At 39.5% G+C, this 23,512-nt stretch overlaps 1 protein-coding gene across 1 annotated transcript in view; it reads left to right on the top strand.

Annotated features, from left to right (window-relative positions):
* The window catches only part of Arid2 (AT-rich interaction domain 2), a 124,693-nt gene that overhangs the window by 48,033 nt on the left and 53,148 nt on the right, over nt 1-23,512 (top strand). The window contains exons 4-5 of the mRNA XM_028789329.1: nt 16,401-16,534; nt 22,622-22,840. Of these exons, the coding sequence (XP_028645162.1) occupies nt 16,401-16,534; nt 22,622-22,840 (353 nt within the window). The remainder of the gene's footprint in view (nt 1-16,400; nt 16,535-22,621; nt 22,841-23,512) is intronic.

Here is a 23,512-nt window from a genome sequence, read left to right as displayed (position 1 = left end):
GCAGGCTCCCCCCCCCCCCCTCCTTGTCCCTTTTTCGATCCCCCTCTCCCTCCCCCCCCCCCCCCCCCCCCCCCCCCCCCCCCCCGTCTCTGAAAACAGAACAGGTTTTACAGTATGAGTCAGTGTTAGCTGTCTGCCTCGGCCTTCTCTACTCCTCCTCTCCTAAGCGTCCCCCTTGCCTCCATTTGTAGAAATGGATATGTGCAAAGCTCATGGGCTGTTTCTGTGCCTGACTGAAAAATCCTTTTGCTCTGCTCTGCTACAAGTTGCAAATAGACAAGAAGCTGCTCTCAGTATTGTCGTTCTGACTTCCTGAGGGCCACAGGCTCAAGGCTCATCACTGAGCTCTAAAAGTTAGAGCTCTAGGTGTGCGGCTCAGAGCAAATTCAGCTCTTGGAAGTTTACAGCTCACAGCTTTGCATATGGAGCTGGGTTTGGTAGCTGTGAGCTTCAGATGCTGTGATCCTTGCTAGGTCTGCTTAGTGGCTGTCTAAGGGCTCTTTAGTGACTGGGCTCATCATAGACACTTGCCTTCCTTAGATTAACTTTCTGTCACCTCTCACTGTCTAGGTACTCACATAGACTGATCCTGGAAGCTCTGTGGAATCCTTAATCCTAACTGAGCTGAGGGCACATAAGCCTTTGGAGTCTTGTGGTCATTTAGTCTGGATAGCACTTTCCAACCGCCTTCTAGAGGCTGCTTCTTACTGGGCCTGTAAGCCCAGGGTTTTCTCTTAGTGTCATCACCTCACCCACCCTGGGAAAAAGACAAGTAGACAGCTAAAGACCAGTCAGGGGCCTTACTGAGCCTAACACTGTAACATGGTGGGCAAAGGAGCATCTCAGACAACCCAACCCAGAGGAGTAACCACCTTCTTATATAGCTAGAAAGGGGCTGAAACACAGTGCTGATGTAATTCTACCAGTCAGCCCTGCATGTGCACGGCTGACAGTTCCTCCAGCTCCCCACTAAAAACCTTTCAGATGCACCACTCAAGCTTTGCTGATAAGCCAGTCATAAGTCTCACATTATACCAATCATGAGCTGTTTGCTGATTCACTGGGAAGATGCACCCCCTCAGACATTTGTCCTAAGAATAGTTTCAAGGGGAACAGGGTCACCCAGAGTTCACTGATGCTGTGTTGCCTGGAGCAGAATCATCCAAAGCTCTTCCAAGTTACCTGGAGTGATCTTTACTGGAGCAAAGCCTCCTGAGGTAGCAGCTGTTGCTCTGTCTTTGCAGCTGGAGTGGAGTTTCCTTGAAGTGATGGTAGCTATAAATTCCCTCCATAGGGCAGCCTGGCATAAGGAAAAAGTCTGTCAGCCCTCATTCATGGGGCACACAGATAGGCTAGGCCTATCTTAACAGCTTTAGTGAGAAATTTTTCATAGAGAAAATTAAAGAGTGCCTCTAATAAAGGCCTATGAAATTAGCATTCTTAATAATATTTAATGCTTACTCCCTCACCCTGACTTTCTCTTAGGGAAGGCAGTGTTCCCTGACTGTTTTGATCGCTCATAGCTTTCATTCTTTGGGTCTAGGCAGATGGGCCATGTCTCTTTTTTTTTAAGTGGTATATGGGATTTAATCCAGGATTTGTGCATGCTAGGCGAGTGATCAGTCATTAGGCTATACTTTAATCCAAATGTTCAATTTCATTATTTAGTAGGAAATTCCTCCTTTGTAAAACAACTAAGTATATTCAAATATTCTATTATTTAATTTGACCTTTGTTGATTTTGAGAGTATAAAGCTATCAATACTTAGACAAATCAAAGCTCAAAATGTATTTAAAAATGTAAACATCCATAATTTTTAAAACCACTATCTTTGCATTTTTATCTAATTATATTTTATCTGTAGGCAGTGGATTTTTCTGACAATGTTTTGCCTGTAGAAATATTGGATTTCTATATAGTATTAATTTTCAATGAAGAATGAAATACCAAAAGTTAAAGTGAATGTATCCTTTGTTATTCATCAATGAATTAAGCTTAGTTCTCCCTACATTGTCTAAAATGAGGCAAATTAAAATGTTATAAATTTAAAATTCACTTCATAGGAGTCAAAACTAAGATAACATGACTTATCAGGAGAAATTAGACAAGTCAAAGATTGTGTCTTAGGCTGGCCTTGAACATCTGGTCTTTCTACCATATCTCAAGTGCTGGGATCATAGGTGTGCACCACTACTCCCAATACATGTATGCATTGTGCATGCCCATATGCATTGTGCATGCCCGTATGCATTGTGCATGCCCGTATGCGTTGTGCATGCTCAGCAAGTACTCCATTAGCTGAGCTAAATCCTCAGCAAATGAGAAAGTTCTAAATACAGAAAATAAATGTCATTCACTCAGTACTTGGTCTATGTTCTCAGCAGGTACTTATTTGGTATCTAAGAAGTGCTCAAATGTTCCTTCTTGCCTTTTCTCAAGAGTATCAATAGACTGCGAACCTTGGTGGCAAAAGTAGTGACTGGAGAAATTATTGACTGAAAAAGACCCATAATAACGAGGGAGCTGACCACCATCATTGCTGTGGAGCAGTAGAGCCCAGGCATTGCTGTAGAGGTGGCGCTAAGTCACTGCTTCTGGACTTCTCCTGCCTTGTGCTTCTCTAACTCATGGCTGTATTTGACTATTTTGTATGGGATGTATTCAATGTTGTTGTTCCTGCAACAGTTTCAAACCCATTGGATTTTTTAATTTGAATTAAATTTGAGGAAGACTCAGGTTTACACCTAGACACATAGTTTCATGCTGTTTTAATGTGTGTGTGTGCAAGTGTGTGTTTGTCCTCACATTTCGTCTGTACCTTATTTACTTTTATGTTACAGATAATTTGGCCTTTCCCCTCTAAGGTCTTAGTAAGTAGGGTCATGGTGAGCTTTTAGAAATATATATATATGTTACATATTAGACAGATTCCCACTGGCAAAGATTTGTAACATATACAATCTTCTTGGTGGGGAGGCTTATAATTACAGGTTTTTAAAATAGTTATGGTAGCTCGGTACTGTGACTACAAGAGCTGTGACTGACGTATCCTTTTCAGTATTGCTTATTAGTACCCTGTTTATCCAACCATTGCTTTCACCAGAAGGTAGTCAGTTTTCTTAAATGTTTACTGAGAAACACTTTGGACTGTGTTCATCTTCTTTCTGTATATAGTTTTGTATTTCATTTTTATCTTTTTTTTCCCTTTTAGTATATTTAGTCTTTTTTGTGTATGTGTACATGGAGGCCAGAGGAAACTCTGAGAGGTTTCCCTTGGTCACTCTTGCTGTGGAGCTCATGAATTCATCTAGGCTGCCTCCTAATGAGCTCTGGGGATCTCGTTGTCTCCGCTCACTCCCTCCCATCCCCCTTGAGCACTGTGGGTACAGATGTACATGCCCGTATGCCCAGCGTGTACATGGATGCTTGGATCTGAACTCATGTCCTTGTGTTTGTATGTATGCTAGCCATTTTACAAACTGAGCCGTCTCCTCAGCAGATCCTTCATTTCCAGACTATGCATTTGTTGAGTACAGCTTCTAGTTGGTACTCACAAATTTTCAATCTTTTCTCTTATTGAGTTGAGAGCATTTTTTTTTCTTGAATTATATTTTTTGTTTGTTTTTAGGCTAATTTAAAAGTGTATTAAGTTTGAAGAGTATAGCCATTGTCTGGGAAGAATACTATGTTGTATATATACTTTAAACATGTTCTCCATTAAAAACTGAGCACATATATTTACAGCATGTGTGTAGGCAGCTTTGTTAACAGTATAGACATCAGTGAAATACTATGTTTCTATCTTATTTAATTCTGTCAGGTTTTGTTTTTTATTTTGAAGCTCTTATTAGGTGAAAGTTACATCTGAGCCAGGCAGTGGTGGCGCACGCCTTTAATCCCAGCACTTGGGAGGCAGAGGCAGGTGGATTTCTGAGTTCGAGAGTTTGAGGCTAGCCTGGTCTACAGAGTGAGTTCCAGGACAGCCAGGGCTACATAGAGAAACCCTGTCTTGAAAAACCACAAAAAGAAAAAAAAAGAAAGTTACACCTGTATCTTCTAGGATATTGGCCTTTTTGGTTGATTTATGGACAATATCATTATGAAGTTTATCTTAGACATTATGCTTTTTGCTAATATCTGCTTTGTTTTGCTTTGTTTTTCTATTAGCGTAATTCTCTCAGCTTATCTTTGGTTATTCAATGTAATCCCCTCAGTATGTAGCATATAACTAAATAGTTAACATGTAGTTCATATGTAATATGTAATTGGAAAACTCGTGTTTTTTAACTAGAGTTTAGTCTATACTTAATACAACTAGCAATATATTTAGGTTTAAATTTAATGTTTTATTTTGAATTTTTATCTCTCTTTTTTTCTCTTTGCCTCAGTTAAATTAAATGCAGATTTATTTCTACCATGCTTGAGTATATGTTTATAATTTATTATAATAGAACTCATCCTTATTAAAGTCAAATACCTGGTGCTTCTGTCCTGGTTCATGAACTGAAAGACTGAGTGAGACTCTTGTAACAGCCCCTGCCTCTGACTTACAGACCATAGATGTCACAAGTGTCTCTCTTTTTATCTGTATATAAATCCCTGAAGATATATTGTTCTTGAAAGGCAGACACACACACACACACACACACACACACACACACACACTAGTGCTTTTGACAACTGTCATTATAAAACTTGGCTATAATAATCTCAACACTTGGAAAGTAGAAGCAGAAGGACTGGAGTTCAGAGTTAATCTTTAGGAGAGAGAGAGAGAGAGAGAGAGAGAGAGAGAGAGAGAGAGAGAGAGATTGATTCAGTTCTTTTGTTTTACCCATTTGATGAGTAGATGATCTTTTTTTTGTTTGGTGTTTAATGTTTTAATTTCTGTTTATATTCTAAATGCTAACCCCTTTAAGATGCTACATATCCTGTTCCTTTAGCATTCCGGGTTAACTTTGTTTTGCTTGCCTATGTTTTATGAGGCCAGGTCAGGTAGTAAACACATGCTGACCTGGGGCTTTGCAGTGTCGCCCTGGCTTCTCATTCTGCCTTTTTCTGCCACCGGAGTGCTAGGCTTACAGGTATGCTGGGCCCATCACTGTGGCTAAACCTTTTGTAAATTACTTTCTAATCATTACAAGTCATTTTACTTTGGAATGACATAATTTCCATATTGAATTTTATATTTTGAGTTAATTTTTTAAACCAGTGAAAGTGTGATTTCCCCTCCAGTTTTCATAGTTTGTAGTGCATCCATCTAGTGCACTTCCTGTCCCTGTTAATTTAAAGAGAAGACATGTTTGTTTGTTTTTTCTTGGATCACCTTTAGTAGTTGTTTGGGTTGTTGTGGTTCATGATTCCTATGTGTGATAGGCTGGGATAGATTCATTTCCTTGATGCTGCCTGAGAGTTCAGTGTGGTTTCAGAAGCCAGACCTGGAGCTCCTCAGCACATTTTCACTGACTTTTTTTCCTATTATTTCTTGGTTTGTCTTTTTTCTGATTATATTTGAAAACTCCTTAGGCATTGGACTGAATTGTCTCATTTCATTGTTGTTTTGAATTGCTTGCTTATAAGAAGATTTTAGGAGTATTGGTGATCTGGAATCATATTGATTGATTAACCTTTAGGATTGAAGTTTTCTCAGCCTTTTAGTAACACAAAATTCGCCTGAAGTCTTTGTGTCCCCTTCCTCTTTTTTCCATCACCACTGGGGACTGACTGTAGGGCCTGCACACTCAGCCTTGACCATAGAGCTCTGTCCCCAGCCTTGCATGGCTTATTGTTTACTTTCAGCGCTGGTGGGAAATTCTTTAGGTCCTGATAAAGCTATAGCTGCTTTTGTTTGCTTGCTTCTCCTTTAGTTTTCTAGGTGGTTCGTCATGTCATACTACATGGCTTCAACCACCTTCTCCATAGTCGTTCATGTTAAGTAGAGCCCTGAATGCCATTTGTGTCTTCTCACTGTATGGTGCAGTTATCATTCTAAGCTTTCACTTCCAAGCTTTCGGTGCTTTTGTTCTGTTTTGGTTTTGTGTTTGTTTATTTTGTATGTATGTGTCAGGAGCATGTGAGCATACATCCACCATGATGCCCACATCAGAGAACACCTTGAGAGAGTCTGTCCTTTTCCGTGATGTGGTTTCCAGGTAGTGAGCTCAGGTTGTTATCTTGCTGGCAAGCACTTTGACCTACTAAGTCATTTCACTGGTCTGGGAAAGTCTTTTTAAATATATAATTATGTATTTTTAGCTTTGTCCAATAAGAAGATGGAAGTAAATGACCTACTCTACCATCTCTTGAAATAAAAATATCCATTTTAAACCTTTATGCTTACTTAAAAATAAGTCTTCCAAGGCCTTTTCATCCATCCTTCCAGTAAGCACCCCACTGTTATTAGAGCATGATCCAGACTTTGTGCTTAATTTGATCTTTCATATACTCTTTTGAAAAACCTAAATGTAGGACACTGGTGGAAAGGTACACATATATATATTTGTATATTTGGTTTGTTTTTGTTAGATTTCTATACTTATAGACAATTGTGGGACTGGAGAGATGGGTCAATGGTTAAGAGCACTGACTGCTCTTCCAAAATTCCCAGCAACCACATGGTGGCTCACAACCATCTGTAATGGGATCCAATGCCCTCTTCTGGTGTGTCTGAAGACATTGACGGTGTACTCACATACATGAAATAAATAATCTTTTTAAAAAAGATAATTGTGAAGCCAGGCGGTGGTGGCACACACCTTTAATCCCAGCACTTGGGAGGCAGAGGCAGGCGGATTTCTGAGTTCAAGGCCAGTGCCTGGTCTACAGAGTGAGTTCTAGGACAGCCAGGGCTACACAGAGAAACCCTGTCTCGAAAAAATAAAAAATAAAAAAAAAAAGATAATTGTGTATTAATTTACCAGTATGATATAGAAATTTATAGTTTTCTGGCAACGTACAGTCTTTTCTGATTATTTTAAGTATATTAAATAAATGTTGTTGATAGTTCATTCCTTTTTATAAAGAAATTGTTTGAATGGAATTTTTAAAGCTTTAAAATATTTTTGTGTGTGAGTTTTAACTGCATATGTCTATCTGTCCTGCATATGTCCTTGGTGCCTGTGGAGGCCAGACAGTGCTGAATCCACTGTAATTGCCATGTGGGTGCTAACAACTGAACTTTGATCCTTTGTAAGAATTGTAAGTGACTTTAATCACTACGCCAAGACTCTAGCCCCACGATTTATTTTGACTATTTGTGCATGCGCGTGTGCGTGTGCGTGTATTTACTGCATATGTGTGGGTGCCTACTAAAGTCCCAGAAGAGAGTATTAGATCCCTTGGAACTAGAGTTATAGGTGGTTATCAACTGCCCTCTATGATGTTAGAAACAAAAAAAAAAAACCCTGGAAGAGTACAAGAGCTGTTAATGGCTCAGCCCTCTCTCCAGCTGTGCATTTAATTTTTTACTACTTTGTAGCCACATAATCAGTAGTTAATGATATTTTTAATATATTCAAATGTTTGTTTAATTATTTAAGTACTCATTCAATTGAATAAGATCGCCTCATTTAGAGTAGCATGTCGTAATTGTTGGTTCTGTCTCAAGACTTAGACATAAAGCTATAATTATCATTGTAAAGTCAGAGTCATTTCTTTTGGCTGTGGTAGACAGCAGTCAATTTTATAAGTGAACTTTGGTGACATTACTTACAGCTTGCTTGGAATGAAGATGAAGTTTCTGATAGGAGTGTCACTCCAATCCCCGGGGTGATCTCTGCTGCCCATTTTTATTTACCTTGTGGTAAATTTCAACATGGCAATAATAAAAGTATTTTAAATTTTTCCCGGCTAATGTCTTTCCCTTTCCATTCTTTGTTTTGTTTGTTTGGTTTGGCTTGGTTTTTTTGTTTATTGGTTGGTTTTTGTCTTTTGATTTTGTTGCTTTGTTTGTTTTGTAAATGGTTGGGCAAGAGACATCTCCAGGTAGCTCTATCATGCTAATCTGTATAAAAGAGTATATAGTCACTTTTTACATGGTATGACTTGATTTTGCTAGAACATTTATTTCCATTGGTGGCAAGGTATCTGTACTCTTGAGTTTCTGTTTCCTTTGTTTAAAAAGAATATTAATGAATAAAAATATTCATTGGCTATTTCTCACCTTACTGGAAATACCTCGTTTACTTTTTGCTTCTGATAATTATAGCTGGTCAGTTAATATTGGCACTTGGGATCTTACAGTTGTTTGCCATGTATTGGAGCATGTTCTGCATGCCCGAGATCTGCTTATGAATCTGATTAGTCACTGTGTCTGGAGTGGCCTCACCCTCCACTGGAAATCAGTGACTGTGAATAGCTCTTTTCCTTACTTCTCCATGCTTGTCACCTTCAGCTCTGTGATGTGTCTGTTAGGTGCTAAGATGTGCTGTCAAGGGAATTTAAAGTGTTTGTGTGTGTGTGTGTGTGTGTGTGTGTGTGTATGCACATTAGTGCAGGTGTCCTCAGAAGCTGTGAGCCACCTGCCATGGATGCATAGAATCCAGCTCAGGTCCTCTGCCAGAGCATTGTGTGCTTTTACTCACGGAGCCATCTCTCGCTCCCTATGTTAGTTAGGGTTTTACTGCTGGGAACAGACACCATGACCAAGGCAACTCCCATAAAGACAACATTTAATTGGGGCTGGCTTACAGGTTCAGAGGTTCAGTCCATTATCATCAAGACAGGAATATAGCAGCATCCAGGCAGGCATGGTTCAGTAGGAGCTGAGAGTTCTACATCTTCATCTGAAGGCTGTTAGAAGACTGACTTCCAGGCTGCTAGGGCTAGGGTATTAAAGCCCACACCCACAGTTACACACTTTCTCCAGCAAGGCCACACCTACTCTAACAAGGCCACACCTCCTAATAGTGTCACTCCCTGGGCCTCGCATATACAAACCACCACACACTCAAATATCTAAGTCTTAAGTCATAATGAGTTTAGACTGCTCTGCAAAGCTCCCATGTTATTCTACAAAGGTGCCCTGCACCTCAAGGGAGATACAGTAGAATGTGTGTATTCCTTTTACCTCTTACAGTGTACACTTTCTTTTTTTTTTTAAAGATTTATTTATTTATTATATATGAATACACTGTAGCTGTCTTCAGACACACCAGAAGAGGGCATCAGATCTCATTACAGATGGTTGTGAGCCACCATGTGGTTGCTGGGAATTGAACTCAGGACCTCTGGAAGTGCAGTCAGTGCTCTTAACCACTGAGCCATCTCTCCAGCCCCCAGTGTACACTTTCTAGCAAAGGATTCTGCAGGCATAAGTTTTATTTTGCTCTAAAAGGAACAAGTGCTTAATGAAATAAATAAATTTAGAAACATGACCGGATGATGAACTATCCCTTTGCTTTAAAATTTTCATATCACTAGGTAATATGTAGAGTACTATTGTAAATACTTTTAGATAGGTTCTCAACAAGTGACTCTTTGGGGAAGTTTTTCATGAGAAGAAACTGTGGTTTTAAAGAGGACCTACAGTTACCTCATTAAAAATTCAGATTCTTGATAAGCTGTTGGAGCTAAAACAATAACCTTGAAGAGTGTCCTCTGTTCCTGCTACTAACACATGAGCCAGCAATTGTTTACAAAAGCGGTCTGATCATATTTGCTTTCCCGTGAACCAGCTTTATTAAACCTGTGTCTGGTGGAGTGCTCAGTCGTTTAGACACACTCGCATCCCAGTTTCTAGACACTTTGTGGCTCACTCTGTGTTGTGCATTCTGAATGTTCCAACCAAAACTACTATTCTTCTCTCACCAATATAACTGTCAGTTATTTCCTAAGTTAAAGATAGTCTTGGTAATTTTCACATTGTACTTTTGAAGAAATCTTGCTTTCACTTCATGCCGGGTACATAGATTTTGGAAAGTGTCTTTAATATGATGATTTTTTTTTAAAAAAGTAAGTGTAATAAAATATGATTAAAGGAATGGAATAGTTATAGCAGTTTACAGATCAGAACAAGAGAAAAGCAACATGAGAGTAGCTACATGATAGTAAATTCTAAAAGTGATTTCTTTTTTCTAGATAGATTTTGCTGACCATGTAGTCTGTGGTTAATCTGTTACATTTTATGTGCATGGGAGAATACTTTTGTATTTAGCACTGTTGTGCTTTTATAGTTTGCTTCTTATTTGTTAAAAATTATTTTTAACATATTAAATAAGATATTTTTTATTTTATTTGATGACCTAGAGCAGATTTGAAAGAGGGAACAAATAATTAGAAAGAATAGCGTTGCAGAAGCTGGTGTCACCCTTGCATGTTGTTGTTGCGGTTGTGTGCAGTTATGGATGTGCTGTCTTGTCCGCTTTAGTCGAGCAAGCTCAGCTCCCATTTGATCCCATCCTTCACTTTCACTGTCTAGGTTGGAAAGCAAAGTGTTACGTCATGACTTAATACACGTGTGTAATGGAAATGGATTCCTAGTGCTCTGCTTCCTTAGCCACCATCTGTGCTATTTCCCTGTCTCCTCTTGGTGTTCCCGAGTCTGTTCCTGCAAGTGTCATTCTTACCATCTCCCTCATACATGTACTGTCTTGTGATTTCTTACCCTGTCTTCCTTTTCCCTTGTGTTTTAAATGTATTACTACATTTTTTTTAGGTTCTTGGGGTTTGTTTGTTTGTTTGTTTAAGAAATGTAAGCAAATTTTATCATTGTAATAGTTGAGGAATAAATCATACCTTTCTTCAGGGTACATTTTATTATAAAGTTATCTCTCATGTACTTTCCATACCAGTGTCAAAATCCCATACAGGCCCTGTAAAGAGCGTACCGCTGCATCCCGCCCCGCCCTACCTCCTGTCTGCTCTTATACTCATGCAGCTGCTACTTGCAGCTAACTACAGCACTGCCTGAGTTCCCTACTGCATTTCCAACAAAGCTTCACATAGTGTCAGTCTCAGGCCTCTGCTACACCTTCCTTCCTTCCTCCCTCACTCACTCCCTTCTTCCCTCCCTCCCTCCCTCCCTCCCTCCCTCCTTCTTTTTTCCTACTTCCTCTTCCACACTCTCAGTTCCTCTCATCTGCCTTCCTCACTCTTGTCTGTTCTCTTTGCCCCTCCTGTTCTTGTCTTCTTTCCTTCATATTCCTTGCATGGCACCTTCTGATGAAAGTTAACCCTGAGGGAGGAGGCTTCCATGTTAGTGCCAGCTCAGTTCCACTAAGACCTGTCTGAAGTGTGTGGTAGAATTTATCTTCATTAATGAGGTGTTTTAGTGACATAGAGAGAAATATACCACAAGCAACCATAGAGCTGCTGGTTACCTCCAAGATACACATGCCACTGTGGTAGCTAGGCATGGCTATTGGTTGCCTCCCTCCTTTGAAGTTTGCATGGCACCTTCTGATACTATGAAAGTTAGACAACAGAAAGGAGGCTTTTGGGGCAGATCCAGCTTAGATTTTCCAGGTCCTGTGTTCAAAGACATTCTGTCTTCAGCATTAGTGACTTACTTTCAATCTTAGGGAGGCAACTCAGGGCAACAGCAGTCACCTGTAATGTTTAAGAAGTCAGAAAAACCTGACCAACCCAACTTTATACATTTAGTTTCTGTGGTTATTCCAAGTTGCGTGCTCACCTGATGATTTGGAGCTAGGAACCAAAAATGAGAGAGAACATGGGATATTTGTGTTTCTGGGTCTGGAATATCTGACTCAATATGATCTTTTTTAGTTCTATCCATTTGCCTGCAGATTTTGTGGCTGTACTTTTCTTTATAACTGTATTTATATTATATAATATATAATAAAGAATTATATAATAGATAATAAACTTATTATCTATTATATAATATGTATTTATATCACATAATTATATTATATATTTTTCTTTTCTTTTTAACTGTATCTACTTTATAACTGTATAAAGGTATTCCATAGTGTGTATGTACCACATTTCATTATCTATGAGTCTGAGCAGGCATTTTATGTTGTATTTCCTATCTATTGTGAATGAATATGGCTGTGAAAATCTATCTGTGGAGTTTGATGTCAAGTCCTTTGAGCATATGCCAAGGAATGGTCTACAAGGGTCATATGGTAGGTTTTTTAAAAACCTTTTTGAGGTTTTCTTCACACTTGTTTCCTGAGGAGCTGGACGAGTGTGCAATCCCAGCAGCAGTGAATGAGGCCTTCCCTTCCTCACCCTTTCCCGTACTGTCCACACTCTTGCTGGCTGCTACTCTGACTGGGGTAAGAGCATGGTCAGCATTGTTTGGGTTTGTGTTTCCCTCACTGCTAAGGATGATGTGCATTTTTTGTGATATTTCTTAGACATATCTTTCTTTTAAGAACTATGTTCAGATCCCACCCCTCCTTTCTAAATGGGTTATTAGTTTTGTTGTTTGTTTTTCTTTCTTTTTTGAGTTCCTATGTATTCCAGATATAAATCTTCTGTCAGATGTATAGCTAGCAAAGACTCTCTTCCATTCTGTGAGGTTCCTCTTTACACACTTGCTTGTTTCTTTAGCTATGCAGCAGCTGTTTAGTTCCATAAAGTCCCACATGTCAATTATTGGCCTTAATTATTGGGCAGATGGGGTCTTATTTGAAAACTCCTTTCCTGTACCTATATTTTATAGAGTATGGCCTCTGATAGTTGTGGGACTGTCACGGTTCAGGATTACCAAGGGTCAGGGAGCTCAAACCTGGGATGATACCTCAGATGAGGATGGCAGGGGTTGGCTAACTTCCCCGCTCCCTACCTGCTGCCATAAAACTGGCTCCCCAACCGTCAACCCTAATAAGAATCTGTTCCCCTGACAGCGATCAGGCTTCTCTCCTTGTCTGACAGTAAACGATCATGCCCCTCTCCCCACCACTCTGCAGCCCCTGAGCATGAAGATAAAGGTCTTCCAACATTGCTGACCTGGCCACCTCCCCAGGGGCAGAAATACCCCCCCCCAAAAAAAACCCACTTCTGAAGCTGTTCCCTGCTAGGTTTTTTTTCTTTCTTCCCCCTTCCTTCCTTCCTTCCTTCCTTCCTTCCTTCCTTCCTTCCTTCCTTCCTTCCTCTTTTCTTTTTCCCACCCACTTATCACTTCCTGAGATCCTGCTCTACCTGTGCCTGTTTTTAGAAGCTTAACCTGTGCCCAGTTAAGCTTCCCTTCCTCTGGCCCAGCTTGGTGCGTGGTGAACCTCGCTACCCCTGGGAAGTGGACATGGGGCAGGGCGGCAGGGGTTTTGTAGAACTTTCAGTGTTTCATATTAAGGTCTTGGTTCATCTGGAGTTAGTTTTTGTACAGTATATTAGATATGGCTCTAATTTCATTCTTTTATGTGTGGACATTCCATTTTCCCAGCAGCATTTGATGGCGATGCTGTCTTTTCGCCAGTGTGTGTTTTTAGCATCTTTGAAATGCCAGATGGATGTAGGTGCATGTATTCGTGTCTGGGCTTTCTATTTTGTCCCATTAGTCTGTATATCTGTTTTTGTATGTTTTCAGTACCATAACGGTTTTATTATTGTGGCTTTGTAATATATTTTGAAGTATGGAATGACGATTCAGCATTACTCCCTTTGCCCAGGTCTACTTGTCCAGGATCTTTTGTGGTTCTATATAGATTTTAGAATGGTCTTTTTATCCTATTTCTGTGAAAAATGAGGTGTGGGGATTTTGATTAGATTGCAGTGAGTCTATAAGTAGCTTTTGATAGAATGGTCATTTGACAATATTCTACTTTACCTCAGTTCACTTTTAGCTGTGAAGCCAGATTAATAGCTAAAACCTCGTCAAAAATGACTCTAAATGACTCTGCCATCTCCTGCTGCGGCAGCTGGGGCATTTATTTATTTATTTATTTATTTATTTATTTATTTATTTTACCACACTACTTAGGTTATATCTAAATCTATGCATATTCTTCCTCCTGTGGTAGCTGCACTGAGATCGAGAATAGGCTTGATTTATGTGCTTCTTAAATCCTTTGTGGACTTAACTACAAAGGGACTATTCATTTTCAGACATTCTTCCTTCCTTTAGACTATAAACTGCTTGCTTGGGATATCCACAGATCAAGTTGAAATGTTCTGTTTTTGCATATCTTACTTAGCTTTGGTGCTGAATCTACAGCAGTAAGATGTGTTGCAAGCCCGGGACTTTCCTGATCCAGTTGAGCTTAAATGGAGAACTTGGGAGAAAGGAAGGGAGATCATTTCATTCTTTTCCGTCTCTAGGCAATAAATTAGTGTTGCTTTTGCAGCCATTTTAAAAAAATTTTTCATTTAGATGCAGGAATATAACAAGGAAAACAGTTCATTGAAATAAAATGGCACAGTTTTATTAAAGTTTCACACTTTATTATGTATTGTTTCTGCCTTTTTGCACAATTTCAGAAGTGTGGCTTGATTACATGGGAAGGAACTTTAATAACATGAGACTGTTGTGAGGCGTAAGTCACTTATCATGTGGGGAGTGTGTCACGGTGGTAGAGCATCTTCCTAACACACAAGCTGATCCCATGAAAGCACCACCCTCACTTTCAGAAAGACCTAGAAGGGGACCGAGAACTAGTGATGATTTTCCTTGTAGTTAATTCTTAAAAGTTTTTTTTTAAAGTTTATTTATTGTATGTTATGTGTATATGTTGCCTGCATGTGTGTTTATCCACCACATATGTGCCTACAGATGGTTGTGAACCTCTACAAATAAAAGAAATAAAAGAAATAAAATAGATGATAGCTAGAATAATATATGATAGGTAGGCAGATAGATAGATAGATAGATAGATAGATAGATAGATAGATAGACAGATGGGTGCAGCATGATCTGTGATAGCAACTATAAAACAGAGTAGCTTGTGTGTCACTAAAGAACTGAGGGACTATCAACTGGCTAAAATGTGCATTGCTCCCATAGGTTGGTAAATACAAATATTCACAGAAACATTGAAATATGCAATGAGCCTGTGTATAGATTTCACGGTCAGGAAATTGTCTTTTCATTTGTGCTTATAGTAACTTTATAGCTCTTTTTTTGTTTTACTTTAACAATAATAGAAAGACTTACTTTGAATCAAGGATATATAGTCCAAATCAAAGTTACCACACTTCCTTGCTAAAATACCTTTCCATCATAGTTCCTCTGAAAAGTTGGTAAACTAACAGTTAGTTGAAAAGTCTGATGACTTAACTTCAAATCCAAAAGTTAATTTGTAAAATATTAAAAATCTCCTATAATTATTAATAGGAACCCATTATATCGTTGCAGAAAATAGAGCTTATAGAGTTATCTTCATATAGTCCACAATTTTTTCATTTGGCCATTGGAACTATCACAAGCCTTTTTGTATGAGTATAGCCATTGCTCCTACAACAAAAATGTGATTCCTACCATCTGAATCTGCCCTAATCATTGCTCATGGCAGTGAGCTGGCAGCCTTGTACAGCACGGCCACCACATTTAGTCCTCAGCACAGCCTCATCAGTTACATGTCAGTACTGGCTGGAGCTTCAGACTAGGTCACTGAAACTTAGTTGAATTACCTTTTTTTTTTTTTTTTTTTTTGGCATAAGTGACAGTTTGGGCTTAGCATGTCTGTAACTGCTAACTCCTAATTCTTGTCTTTTAATTGCTCCAATTTTTTTTTCTTTTTCTGGGGAGGTGTTGGGATGAAGAAAGGCTTTATTTGGTTTATATTTCTTCAGCACTCTCAGGACAGAAACTCAAACAGGGCAGAAAGCTCGAGGCGAGAACTGTTGCAGAGGTTTTGGAGGGGTGCCGCTTATAGGCTTTCTTTTCCTGGTTCGCTCAACCTGCCTAACCCCAAAATGGCCCCACCCACAATTGGTTGGCTCCTCCCCCACCAATCACTAATTATGAAAATGCCCTATAGGCTTCCTACAGCCTGATCTTATAGAAGCATTTTCTTAATTGAGGATACCCCATGTCAGATGACTTTAGCTTGTGTCAAGGTGACATAAAACTAGCCAGCCCATTAGTCTTCCAGCCAGCCTGTGCCACCGTCCTGGCTCATGGTCACCTTACAACTGAGAGCAGCTGTTAGAGCAACTGTATAATTTGATTAAAAAAGAAAGAAAGAGCACATAAAGTGTATTGTCATTTACCAACGGGCTTGTATTTTGCTATACTGTAAATAATTGTTTTCTGGAATTGTAAGATCTTTCTGTAAAGAGAAAAACTATTTTAACTCGCATTGAGTGTATAGCAGTGTTCCTAGCAAGCTGAAGTCACTGTCTTACTGGTATAAGCCTGTGCCCTGCTTTGTTATGACTGTGACTAGCACTCTGATTCTTAGGTATCCAGAAAAGAACTATGTGGTAGAAGTTTAAAAGTAACATGTATGCATACTTAAACATTGTTTGCTCTGCTGTTTTTCTCTTTCAGTTATCTAGAAAAGTACGAAAAAGTTCATCATTTTGGGGAAGATGATGATGAGGTACCACCAGGCAATCCAAAGCCACAGCTTCCTATTGGTGCAATTCCATCTTCCTACAATTACCAGCAACACAGTGTGTCAGGTAAGTACCACTTGAGATTTGCTGGGCATAGGCCCGGAGGGTTAAAGTGGGCAGTAGCCATCATCCAGTGAGTTAGTCCCTACTGTGTACATGAGCATGCTTAAGGCCTTAGATTGACCTACTGTGCACATGAATGCTTAAGGCCTTAGATTGACCTACTGTGCACATGAACTTGCTTAAGGCCTTAGATTGACCTACTGTGCACATGAGCATGCTTAAGGCCTTAGGCCTTTTGCAGCTTGGCTTTACTTGCTGTTAGAGCTCTTCGCACCACAGATTATAGAAGAAACATTTAGAATTTTTTAAAATTAAATTTCTTACTGATTTTTCCCTATTAGCCAATCATTAGTAAATTTATTCTGACAAGCCAATAAATGAGAAGAGGAAAGGTCTATTTAAGATTAGAGAAGCTGACTATAAACTACATTAAGAAAACCTGGACTCAGAGGGACAGAGTATTAGGGAAGCCACAAGCCTTTACATGGAATCTGCTTCATTTCCTAAAGTCACTGCAGTCCATAAAGAATGTCAGAAGTGTTCTGAATTTTGTCATTCCTAACATGATAGTAAAAGAATATTTTCAATCAAGTGGCATTATAGAAATTTTGAGCTGCAAAGAAATCATTTGGATTAGGAAGTAATGAACTTGAAACTCTGGTAAAGAGATTGGCATAGGGCTGCTGGAGGTTCTGGGTTTCAAGAGTTCTGGGAAGATGAGCTAGGGCTATATGTCTTAGTGTCTTTAGCATTTGGCCTACTCAAAAAGCAAGAGCTGTTTATCAAGATTGTAAGCATTTACAAAAACTACAGTGGTTTTATGCATTTCTGTAGTCGTCATTTGTCCTAGTGCCAAGCTCTAGTGATAGCCATTTGACTTAGGCAGTGCAGCAGCTTCTGTTTTATTCTCATGTCTATTTTCAAAGCTTCATTCATGTTAGATTTGCCTCTGTTTCTTCCACAATGATTCAATAACTGAAGAAATAGAGGCTCTTCTTAATAACGACGGTTTCCATTGGGAGAGGCTTCATGACATGCCTTTTTAAATTACCATGGTGAGGCAGGAGCAGGGAATGCAAAGCAAACCTTTAAATGTGCTGTTAGTACTGCCTTCAGCTTCCTGCCTTGGCTTCCCTGGACGATGAACTAACTGCAAGTTGTAAGCTGAAGTAAACCCTTTCCTTCTCAGATGGCTTTTGGTCATGGTATTTTATCATAGTAATAGAAAGCAAGCTAAGTCTCTTTTTATTGCTTTGGTTTTGAGACAGGGTTTGGCTCTGCAGCCCTGCTTATTAGCTCAGTTATTCTCTTCCTACCTCAGTTTCCTAGGTGTGAGGTTACAGCAATGTGTCACCACACCCTGCTGTTTACTTGTACAAATTATATTCCCTAGATCTGCCTAATTAACATGGATTAACTGTATCTAACTAAAACATTTTGGCATTGAGTGACCTGCTTTTTTAGCATTTTTTGGAAGCCTGTGGTGCATATTCTGGTGGAGCTAGATATACTCAGAAGCCTATAGCAAAAATAGTTGAGAGCTACCTGTTGTAGAAGCCGAAGGCTCATCCATCAACCTGTTAGAACACCCCATTTTTGATGTAATATGTCTGCTTTGTTATGATGGAAATCTAGACAGTTGTCTTAAATGTATCATGTTTGAAAAAAGTCTGCACAAGGGATACTTAGAGAAGAAGCAACCAGGAGCTTTCTCCTCAGATGGCAGAATATGTGGTTCACACTGAAAAGAGATGGTGTTTCACAGTAATGTTTAGGAATGTTGAAGTGCTTTTTATTTTTATAGGACAAGATATATTTCAGCTTGATGATACTATTATACCAACTATTGTGGTCATCACCAATATGAAAGCCCTTCCCTGTTGACTCCTTAAGTTGTCAACAGGAAAGTTGAGGAAACTCTGTTGTGTTTTATTTTCCTGTGTGTGTGTGTGAAATCTATGCCAAAATAAAAATTACCTAATGATTAATTTCAAAAATTTTATTTAGGGATGAGGCCTAAATAAAGAATTCAAGGTCAGAGTCGTTGCTTGGCCCAGGGGAAGGCCTGGATTCCTTTTCCAGTATCACACACATAATCAATTCCAGATGTGGGAGCACACACCAGAACTCCAGCAGGCTAAGTCAGGGTGACCCTGAGCTGGAAGCCTGTCTGTGCTACAGAACAAGGTCTTACCTTAATAATAAAAAAGTCAGGGACCAGGAAGATAACTCAATGGTTAAAGTGCTTGCCATTCAACCATGAGGGCCAGAGTTTAGATTCCCCAGAAACCCACATAAGTACATGGCAGTCCAGCCCCAGGAGACAAACAGGCTCTCTAGGTGTGTAGATAAACTCTGGGTTTCATTGAAAGACTCCTTCTGAAGTGAAAACTTAAGGGTTCTTTGGAAAGTCAGTTGTGTCAGATGGTCTTTTGCTGGGGCAAACACATGAAGGAGTGGTTTCCTGAAGTGGACATGGGTGTGAAAGGCTAAGGCAGACTCGTGAAGGAACGTTCCACTGAAGCTCAGGAGAGACGATGTTCTGCTAAAGCAAATACGTGAAAGGCCATGTGATGAAGGATTCTTTGCTGACAACACACTTGTATTGGTCCGCCTTACACTGCATAGCTGAGCTCCATTTGTCAGGACTCCACAGAGAGGAACTCACCAAGAAACTTCTGGTGGTGTGCCTTGGCTTCTTGCAGCTTTTGTGGACTTGGGCTGACTGGCAGGATGATGTCAGCTGACACAGATGCACATGCTTACGCAAGACCCGTGGAGGAGATGCTTGGAGGGAGTATAAAAAGGACCCCCCCAGACCGTGAAGGAGGCTGAACTTGGCTGGCTTATAGAGTTAGCTGTGCACCACTTGGGTCTCACATGTGTCTTTGATGATCTTTGCTTCCCTGAGGCACAGCCAAGAGCTTTTCCTGAAGTTTCTGCTGGTCATGGTGCCTCCTGCTGACTTGTGCTGAGGCTGAGGCCTGGCTGTCTCAGCTAGGTCCTGCCACTGCTGCTGATTTTACTAACCCAACCCTACCAAACTGGACTGCTGGTGTATCCATGAAGTGTTTGTGAGTGGATCGAGCTGCCACTGCATGCTAACCTTTTAACTGAACTGCTGATTTCCAGACAACACAGATGGGAGTTGCTCCAAAGAACTTTCTAAACAAGTCCACTTCCCCCTGCAACCTCCTCCCCCTACCCCCCCCCCACACACACACACATTCACACACCGTGTCCTTTCTTTTCCACTTGCTCTGGTGTGTGGTGGGCTACAAAGGAGGTTAAAGCGTTTAAGAACCATCATTAAAAGTAACTTTTAAAAAAATTATAGTTACATCTTCCTCAGCGACTAGGGTGACTAAGTGATTAAGAATGATGAGGGTGGTTTTTACCACGTCCCTCAGGCCTCCGTATACCACGTGCACACAAACACATCACTTATCATACATTGAGAGAACGGGTTTCTGAATTTCCCCAAGAGTATTGACTCTTTTCCCCAGTGACTTTAAATAGCAGAAAATGTTGAGAAGTTTTTGTTTTGAGCATGGATTATTCAACACTGATACCAATATTTTTGTTTGAATTGTCCATAGATTTTAAAGGTTTATATAAGTGGGTGAAGGTTGCTGATGAACAAATGTGGACAGGGCTTTGTGCATGTTAGACAAGTGTTAAGTGACTGCACACCCAGCTCTTTCCTAACCTTAAATATGTGTAAAAACCTATAAAAGACAACTCATTAAAATTAATAGAACTCTACAGTCTTAGAGCTAGTCACTGTTAGACTGATGGTTGACAAAGTGTTCCATAATCTAACAAGACAAATGGATGGCAATTACAGTCATTGCCAACATTAATAGAAAGACTGTCCCGATGAATCCTCTCTTTTCTTTAAATTGAAAATGGAAAGAAATGGTAGCCTCAAATTTAATATGTTAACAGTGATACACTTCAGTAAACTTTAAATCAAGATTCTTAAAAATAAGTTGCTGATTTTATCCTGAAATAATCTCTGGGCATGGAGAAGAAAGACTTTAAGACCTGTGCATATAGTTTGATAATGACCCTACATTTTAGTAGTTGTCCAGCTTGATTTGAAACACACACAATGAAATGAGCCTCCTGTCTCTGGTGTTCCAAGTACGTGGGGTTATGGGTATGCACCACTCATTTTATCTGACGGTCTGTCTTTGAAAGAGGTCTGCCATGGCAAATGTGGGGATTAGATTATAAATTGAAACCGTTCTCTTTATCATGTGCAATCCAGTAATGAAAACTCAAGTCATCTTTCTAGTCTGTATCTAGATCTTAATATCCTGTATTTTCTCATACACTCTCTTCAGGAATCTTTACCAAACCTAATATGATTAAAGATACTTTGTATTTGTTGGTTGTATGGTAACAAAGTTTATTGGTAAGAATACATGTATAGAAAGATTTCTATTCTTCAGTAACAGATTAAGAAATTCCAGGATTATATTAGCTTGAGGAGTTAAAGTTCCAGATTTATTTCCATCCAGGAAGTTTGGGTAAAGACACCCAAAAACTTAATGATTGGTAAGACTTGACTTCTCATCATCAGTTACTGTTACAATGTAGAAACGTCTAAATCTGTTCCCGTATCCCTAAATATTTGTCTGCTTTTTTTTTTTAGATATTTGAGAAATTTCATTCATCAAAATGATCTGTATATTCTTGTGTTTGTGTAGCAGAGTTCAGCTCTGGATATTCTTCTCAGTCACTTTCCATCTTGTTTGGTGAGACAGGATTTCTGACTGAACCTGAGCTCATAGTGGGCAAGACTAGTTGGCCAGCAAGCTCCATGATACTCTTGTCTGTGCCTTCCCAGGGCTGTAAGCACAGTCCCATGACACCATGGCTACATTGTTGTGATGCTGGGGACTTGAAATCGGGCCCTCCTCATGTCTGTGCCATAAGCGCTTACCAGCCGAGCCAACCCCTGACTGGGCTCTGCCACATAGTATTGTTCAGTGTTAAATGTTGCAAAGAGTCAGCGTCTCAGTCATTTGTGACTCTCTTATGTGCCCCACCACGATTAGTGGTGTCCTAGAGTATTTTAAGGTAGAAGTGCTGTCTATTCAGATGCTGATGTGGAACCACAGATGGTAGCAAACCTGTAATTCTAGAATCTGGGGGCCTCAATCCATTGAAGGACTGTGAGCAAAAAAATTCTCTTTGAAACAATAAGAATACAACCTACTGACTGGGAAATTTTGGGGAAAAATGTGGACTAAATGATTGTCCATCAAGGTACTTAGCACTGATGCGAAGACTGGCCAGGGTGTGAGCGGGGTGGGGCTCAAGTGCACTTCAGAGGAGGCAACATGCTGCAGCCATTTTGAAAAGTGTGTTTGCAGTTTCTTAGAAAGTTAAGCATTCAATTTGTATATGACCCAGGACTTTGACTTCTAGATATTTAACCAAGAAAAATGGGGGTGTCCCCCAAAAAGTCCTACACAGGGATGTTTATAATAGCCATATTTATAGGTAGAGCTAGAAGCAGTAGAAATCCCTTCATCTGGGACATGATGAATTATGTCTAGAAAGGAATGGATTGCTCATTCAGGTGTCAATATGGACCTCAAAAGAATTTTGTTAAGGGAAAGATACATTGTGTAATTTTGCCTATCTGATATTTCATAAGAAAACAGAAGCAAGGAGCAGAGCACAATAGGGATGGGGTGGGATTGCAGCAAAGGAGCAGGACCGCTGTGCCTGTGGTTAGAAAGCTATATGAGTTTTAAAAGTGTTTAGGATTCTAATGCTAAAAGCTATGGGTTTTACTGCTATCAGTAAATCCAATGAAGTCGTGATTTGCTATGGCTTCATGGTGAAATCCAAGAAGGTAAGTGCATTCTAATATTTAAAAAATATTTTTTAACAACTAGTAAGCCAGAAAAATTGAGAAAATTGGACGGTTTTAATCAGCTTCTAGTCTACGCTGAAGAAAAAGAAGGGGAAGGGGAAGGGGAAGGTCTGTTGTCTGTTTAGCAAAGAGTAGCCATAATCATCCTTCCACGATTCGCTTGCAGTCTATTGTTCTGTGTTTTTTTCTTTTATTAGATTATCTCCGTCAGAGTTATGGGTTATCTATGGATTTTAATTCGCCAAATGATTATAATAAACTGGTGCTTTCACTGTTGTCTGGACTCCCAAACGAAGTGGACTTCGCTATTAATGTGTGCACTCTCCTGTCAAACGAAAGCAAGCATGTCATGCAGCTTGAAAAAGATCCCAAAATCATCACTTTACTACTTGCTAATGCTGGGGTGTTTGATGACAGTAAGTTTGAGCAAACTTCAAATGCAAAGTTTTCATGGTTTTTAAGAAGGAAAATCTTCATAGCACACAGTGTATGAATTTATTGTAGTATTTTAGAGATTTGTAGGGTGTTTTCCTTTTTACCTTTAAAAGCCAGTTATTTGCAAATGAATTCATTTTAGTATATTTTGATTTGATTCGTATCAAGTTGTTAACTTTATAAACTGTTGCATTTGGGATTATCTAGCAAAGAATGTTGAGAGTTTGTCATAGACTTACTTTATACAAAAAATAAATAAGGATAGTATAAGAATACGTAAAAATTAGCTTCTTTCTCTGCCTAAACTACTTCTGATTGTGTGAGGAAGGAACAGTGACAGTTATTTCTGGTTTTGTTGTAACTTTGAATATAGAAATTTGTTAGATTTCTATCTCAGATTTATAAAAAAAAAAATTAAACTATTTTTCCTTTCTAGTCCTCCTCCTGGAATGACAACCCTGAGACTAATTATTATTAAATGCCTAGGCCTTTAGCTTTGGTTCATTCCCTGACTAACTCATGACTTATTTAACCATTCAAACTGTTCATGCTTACTTACCTCTCCCTGAGTCCCGGCCAGCCTCTTGGTTCACATCCCCCTCAGCGTCTCTCCGTAACCTACTTGCTGGTTATGTCCGTCTCCTCCTGGCTCT

Source organism: Grammomys surdaster, unplaced genomic scaffold (genome assembly GCF_004785775.1).
Source record: "Grammomys surdaster isolate TR1022 unplaced genomic scaffold, NIH_TR_1.0 125818, whole genome shotgun sequence".
In the NCBI taxonomy this organism is placed as follows: Eukaryota; Metazoa; Chordata; class Mammalia; order Rodentia; family Muridae; genus Grammomys; species Grammomys surdaster.
Note: the sequence above shows the minus strand (reverse complement) of the source record. Positions and strands in the feature narration are given on the sequence as shown.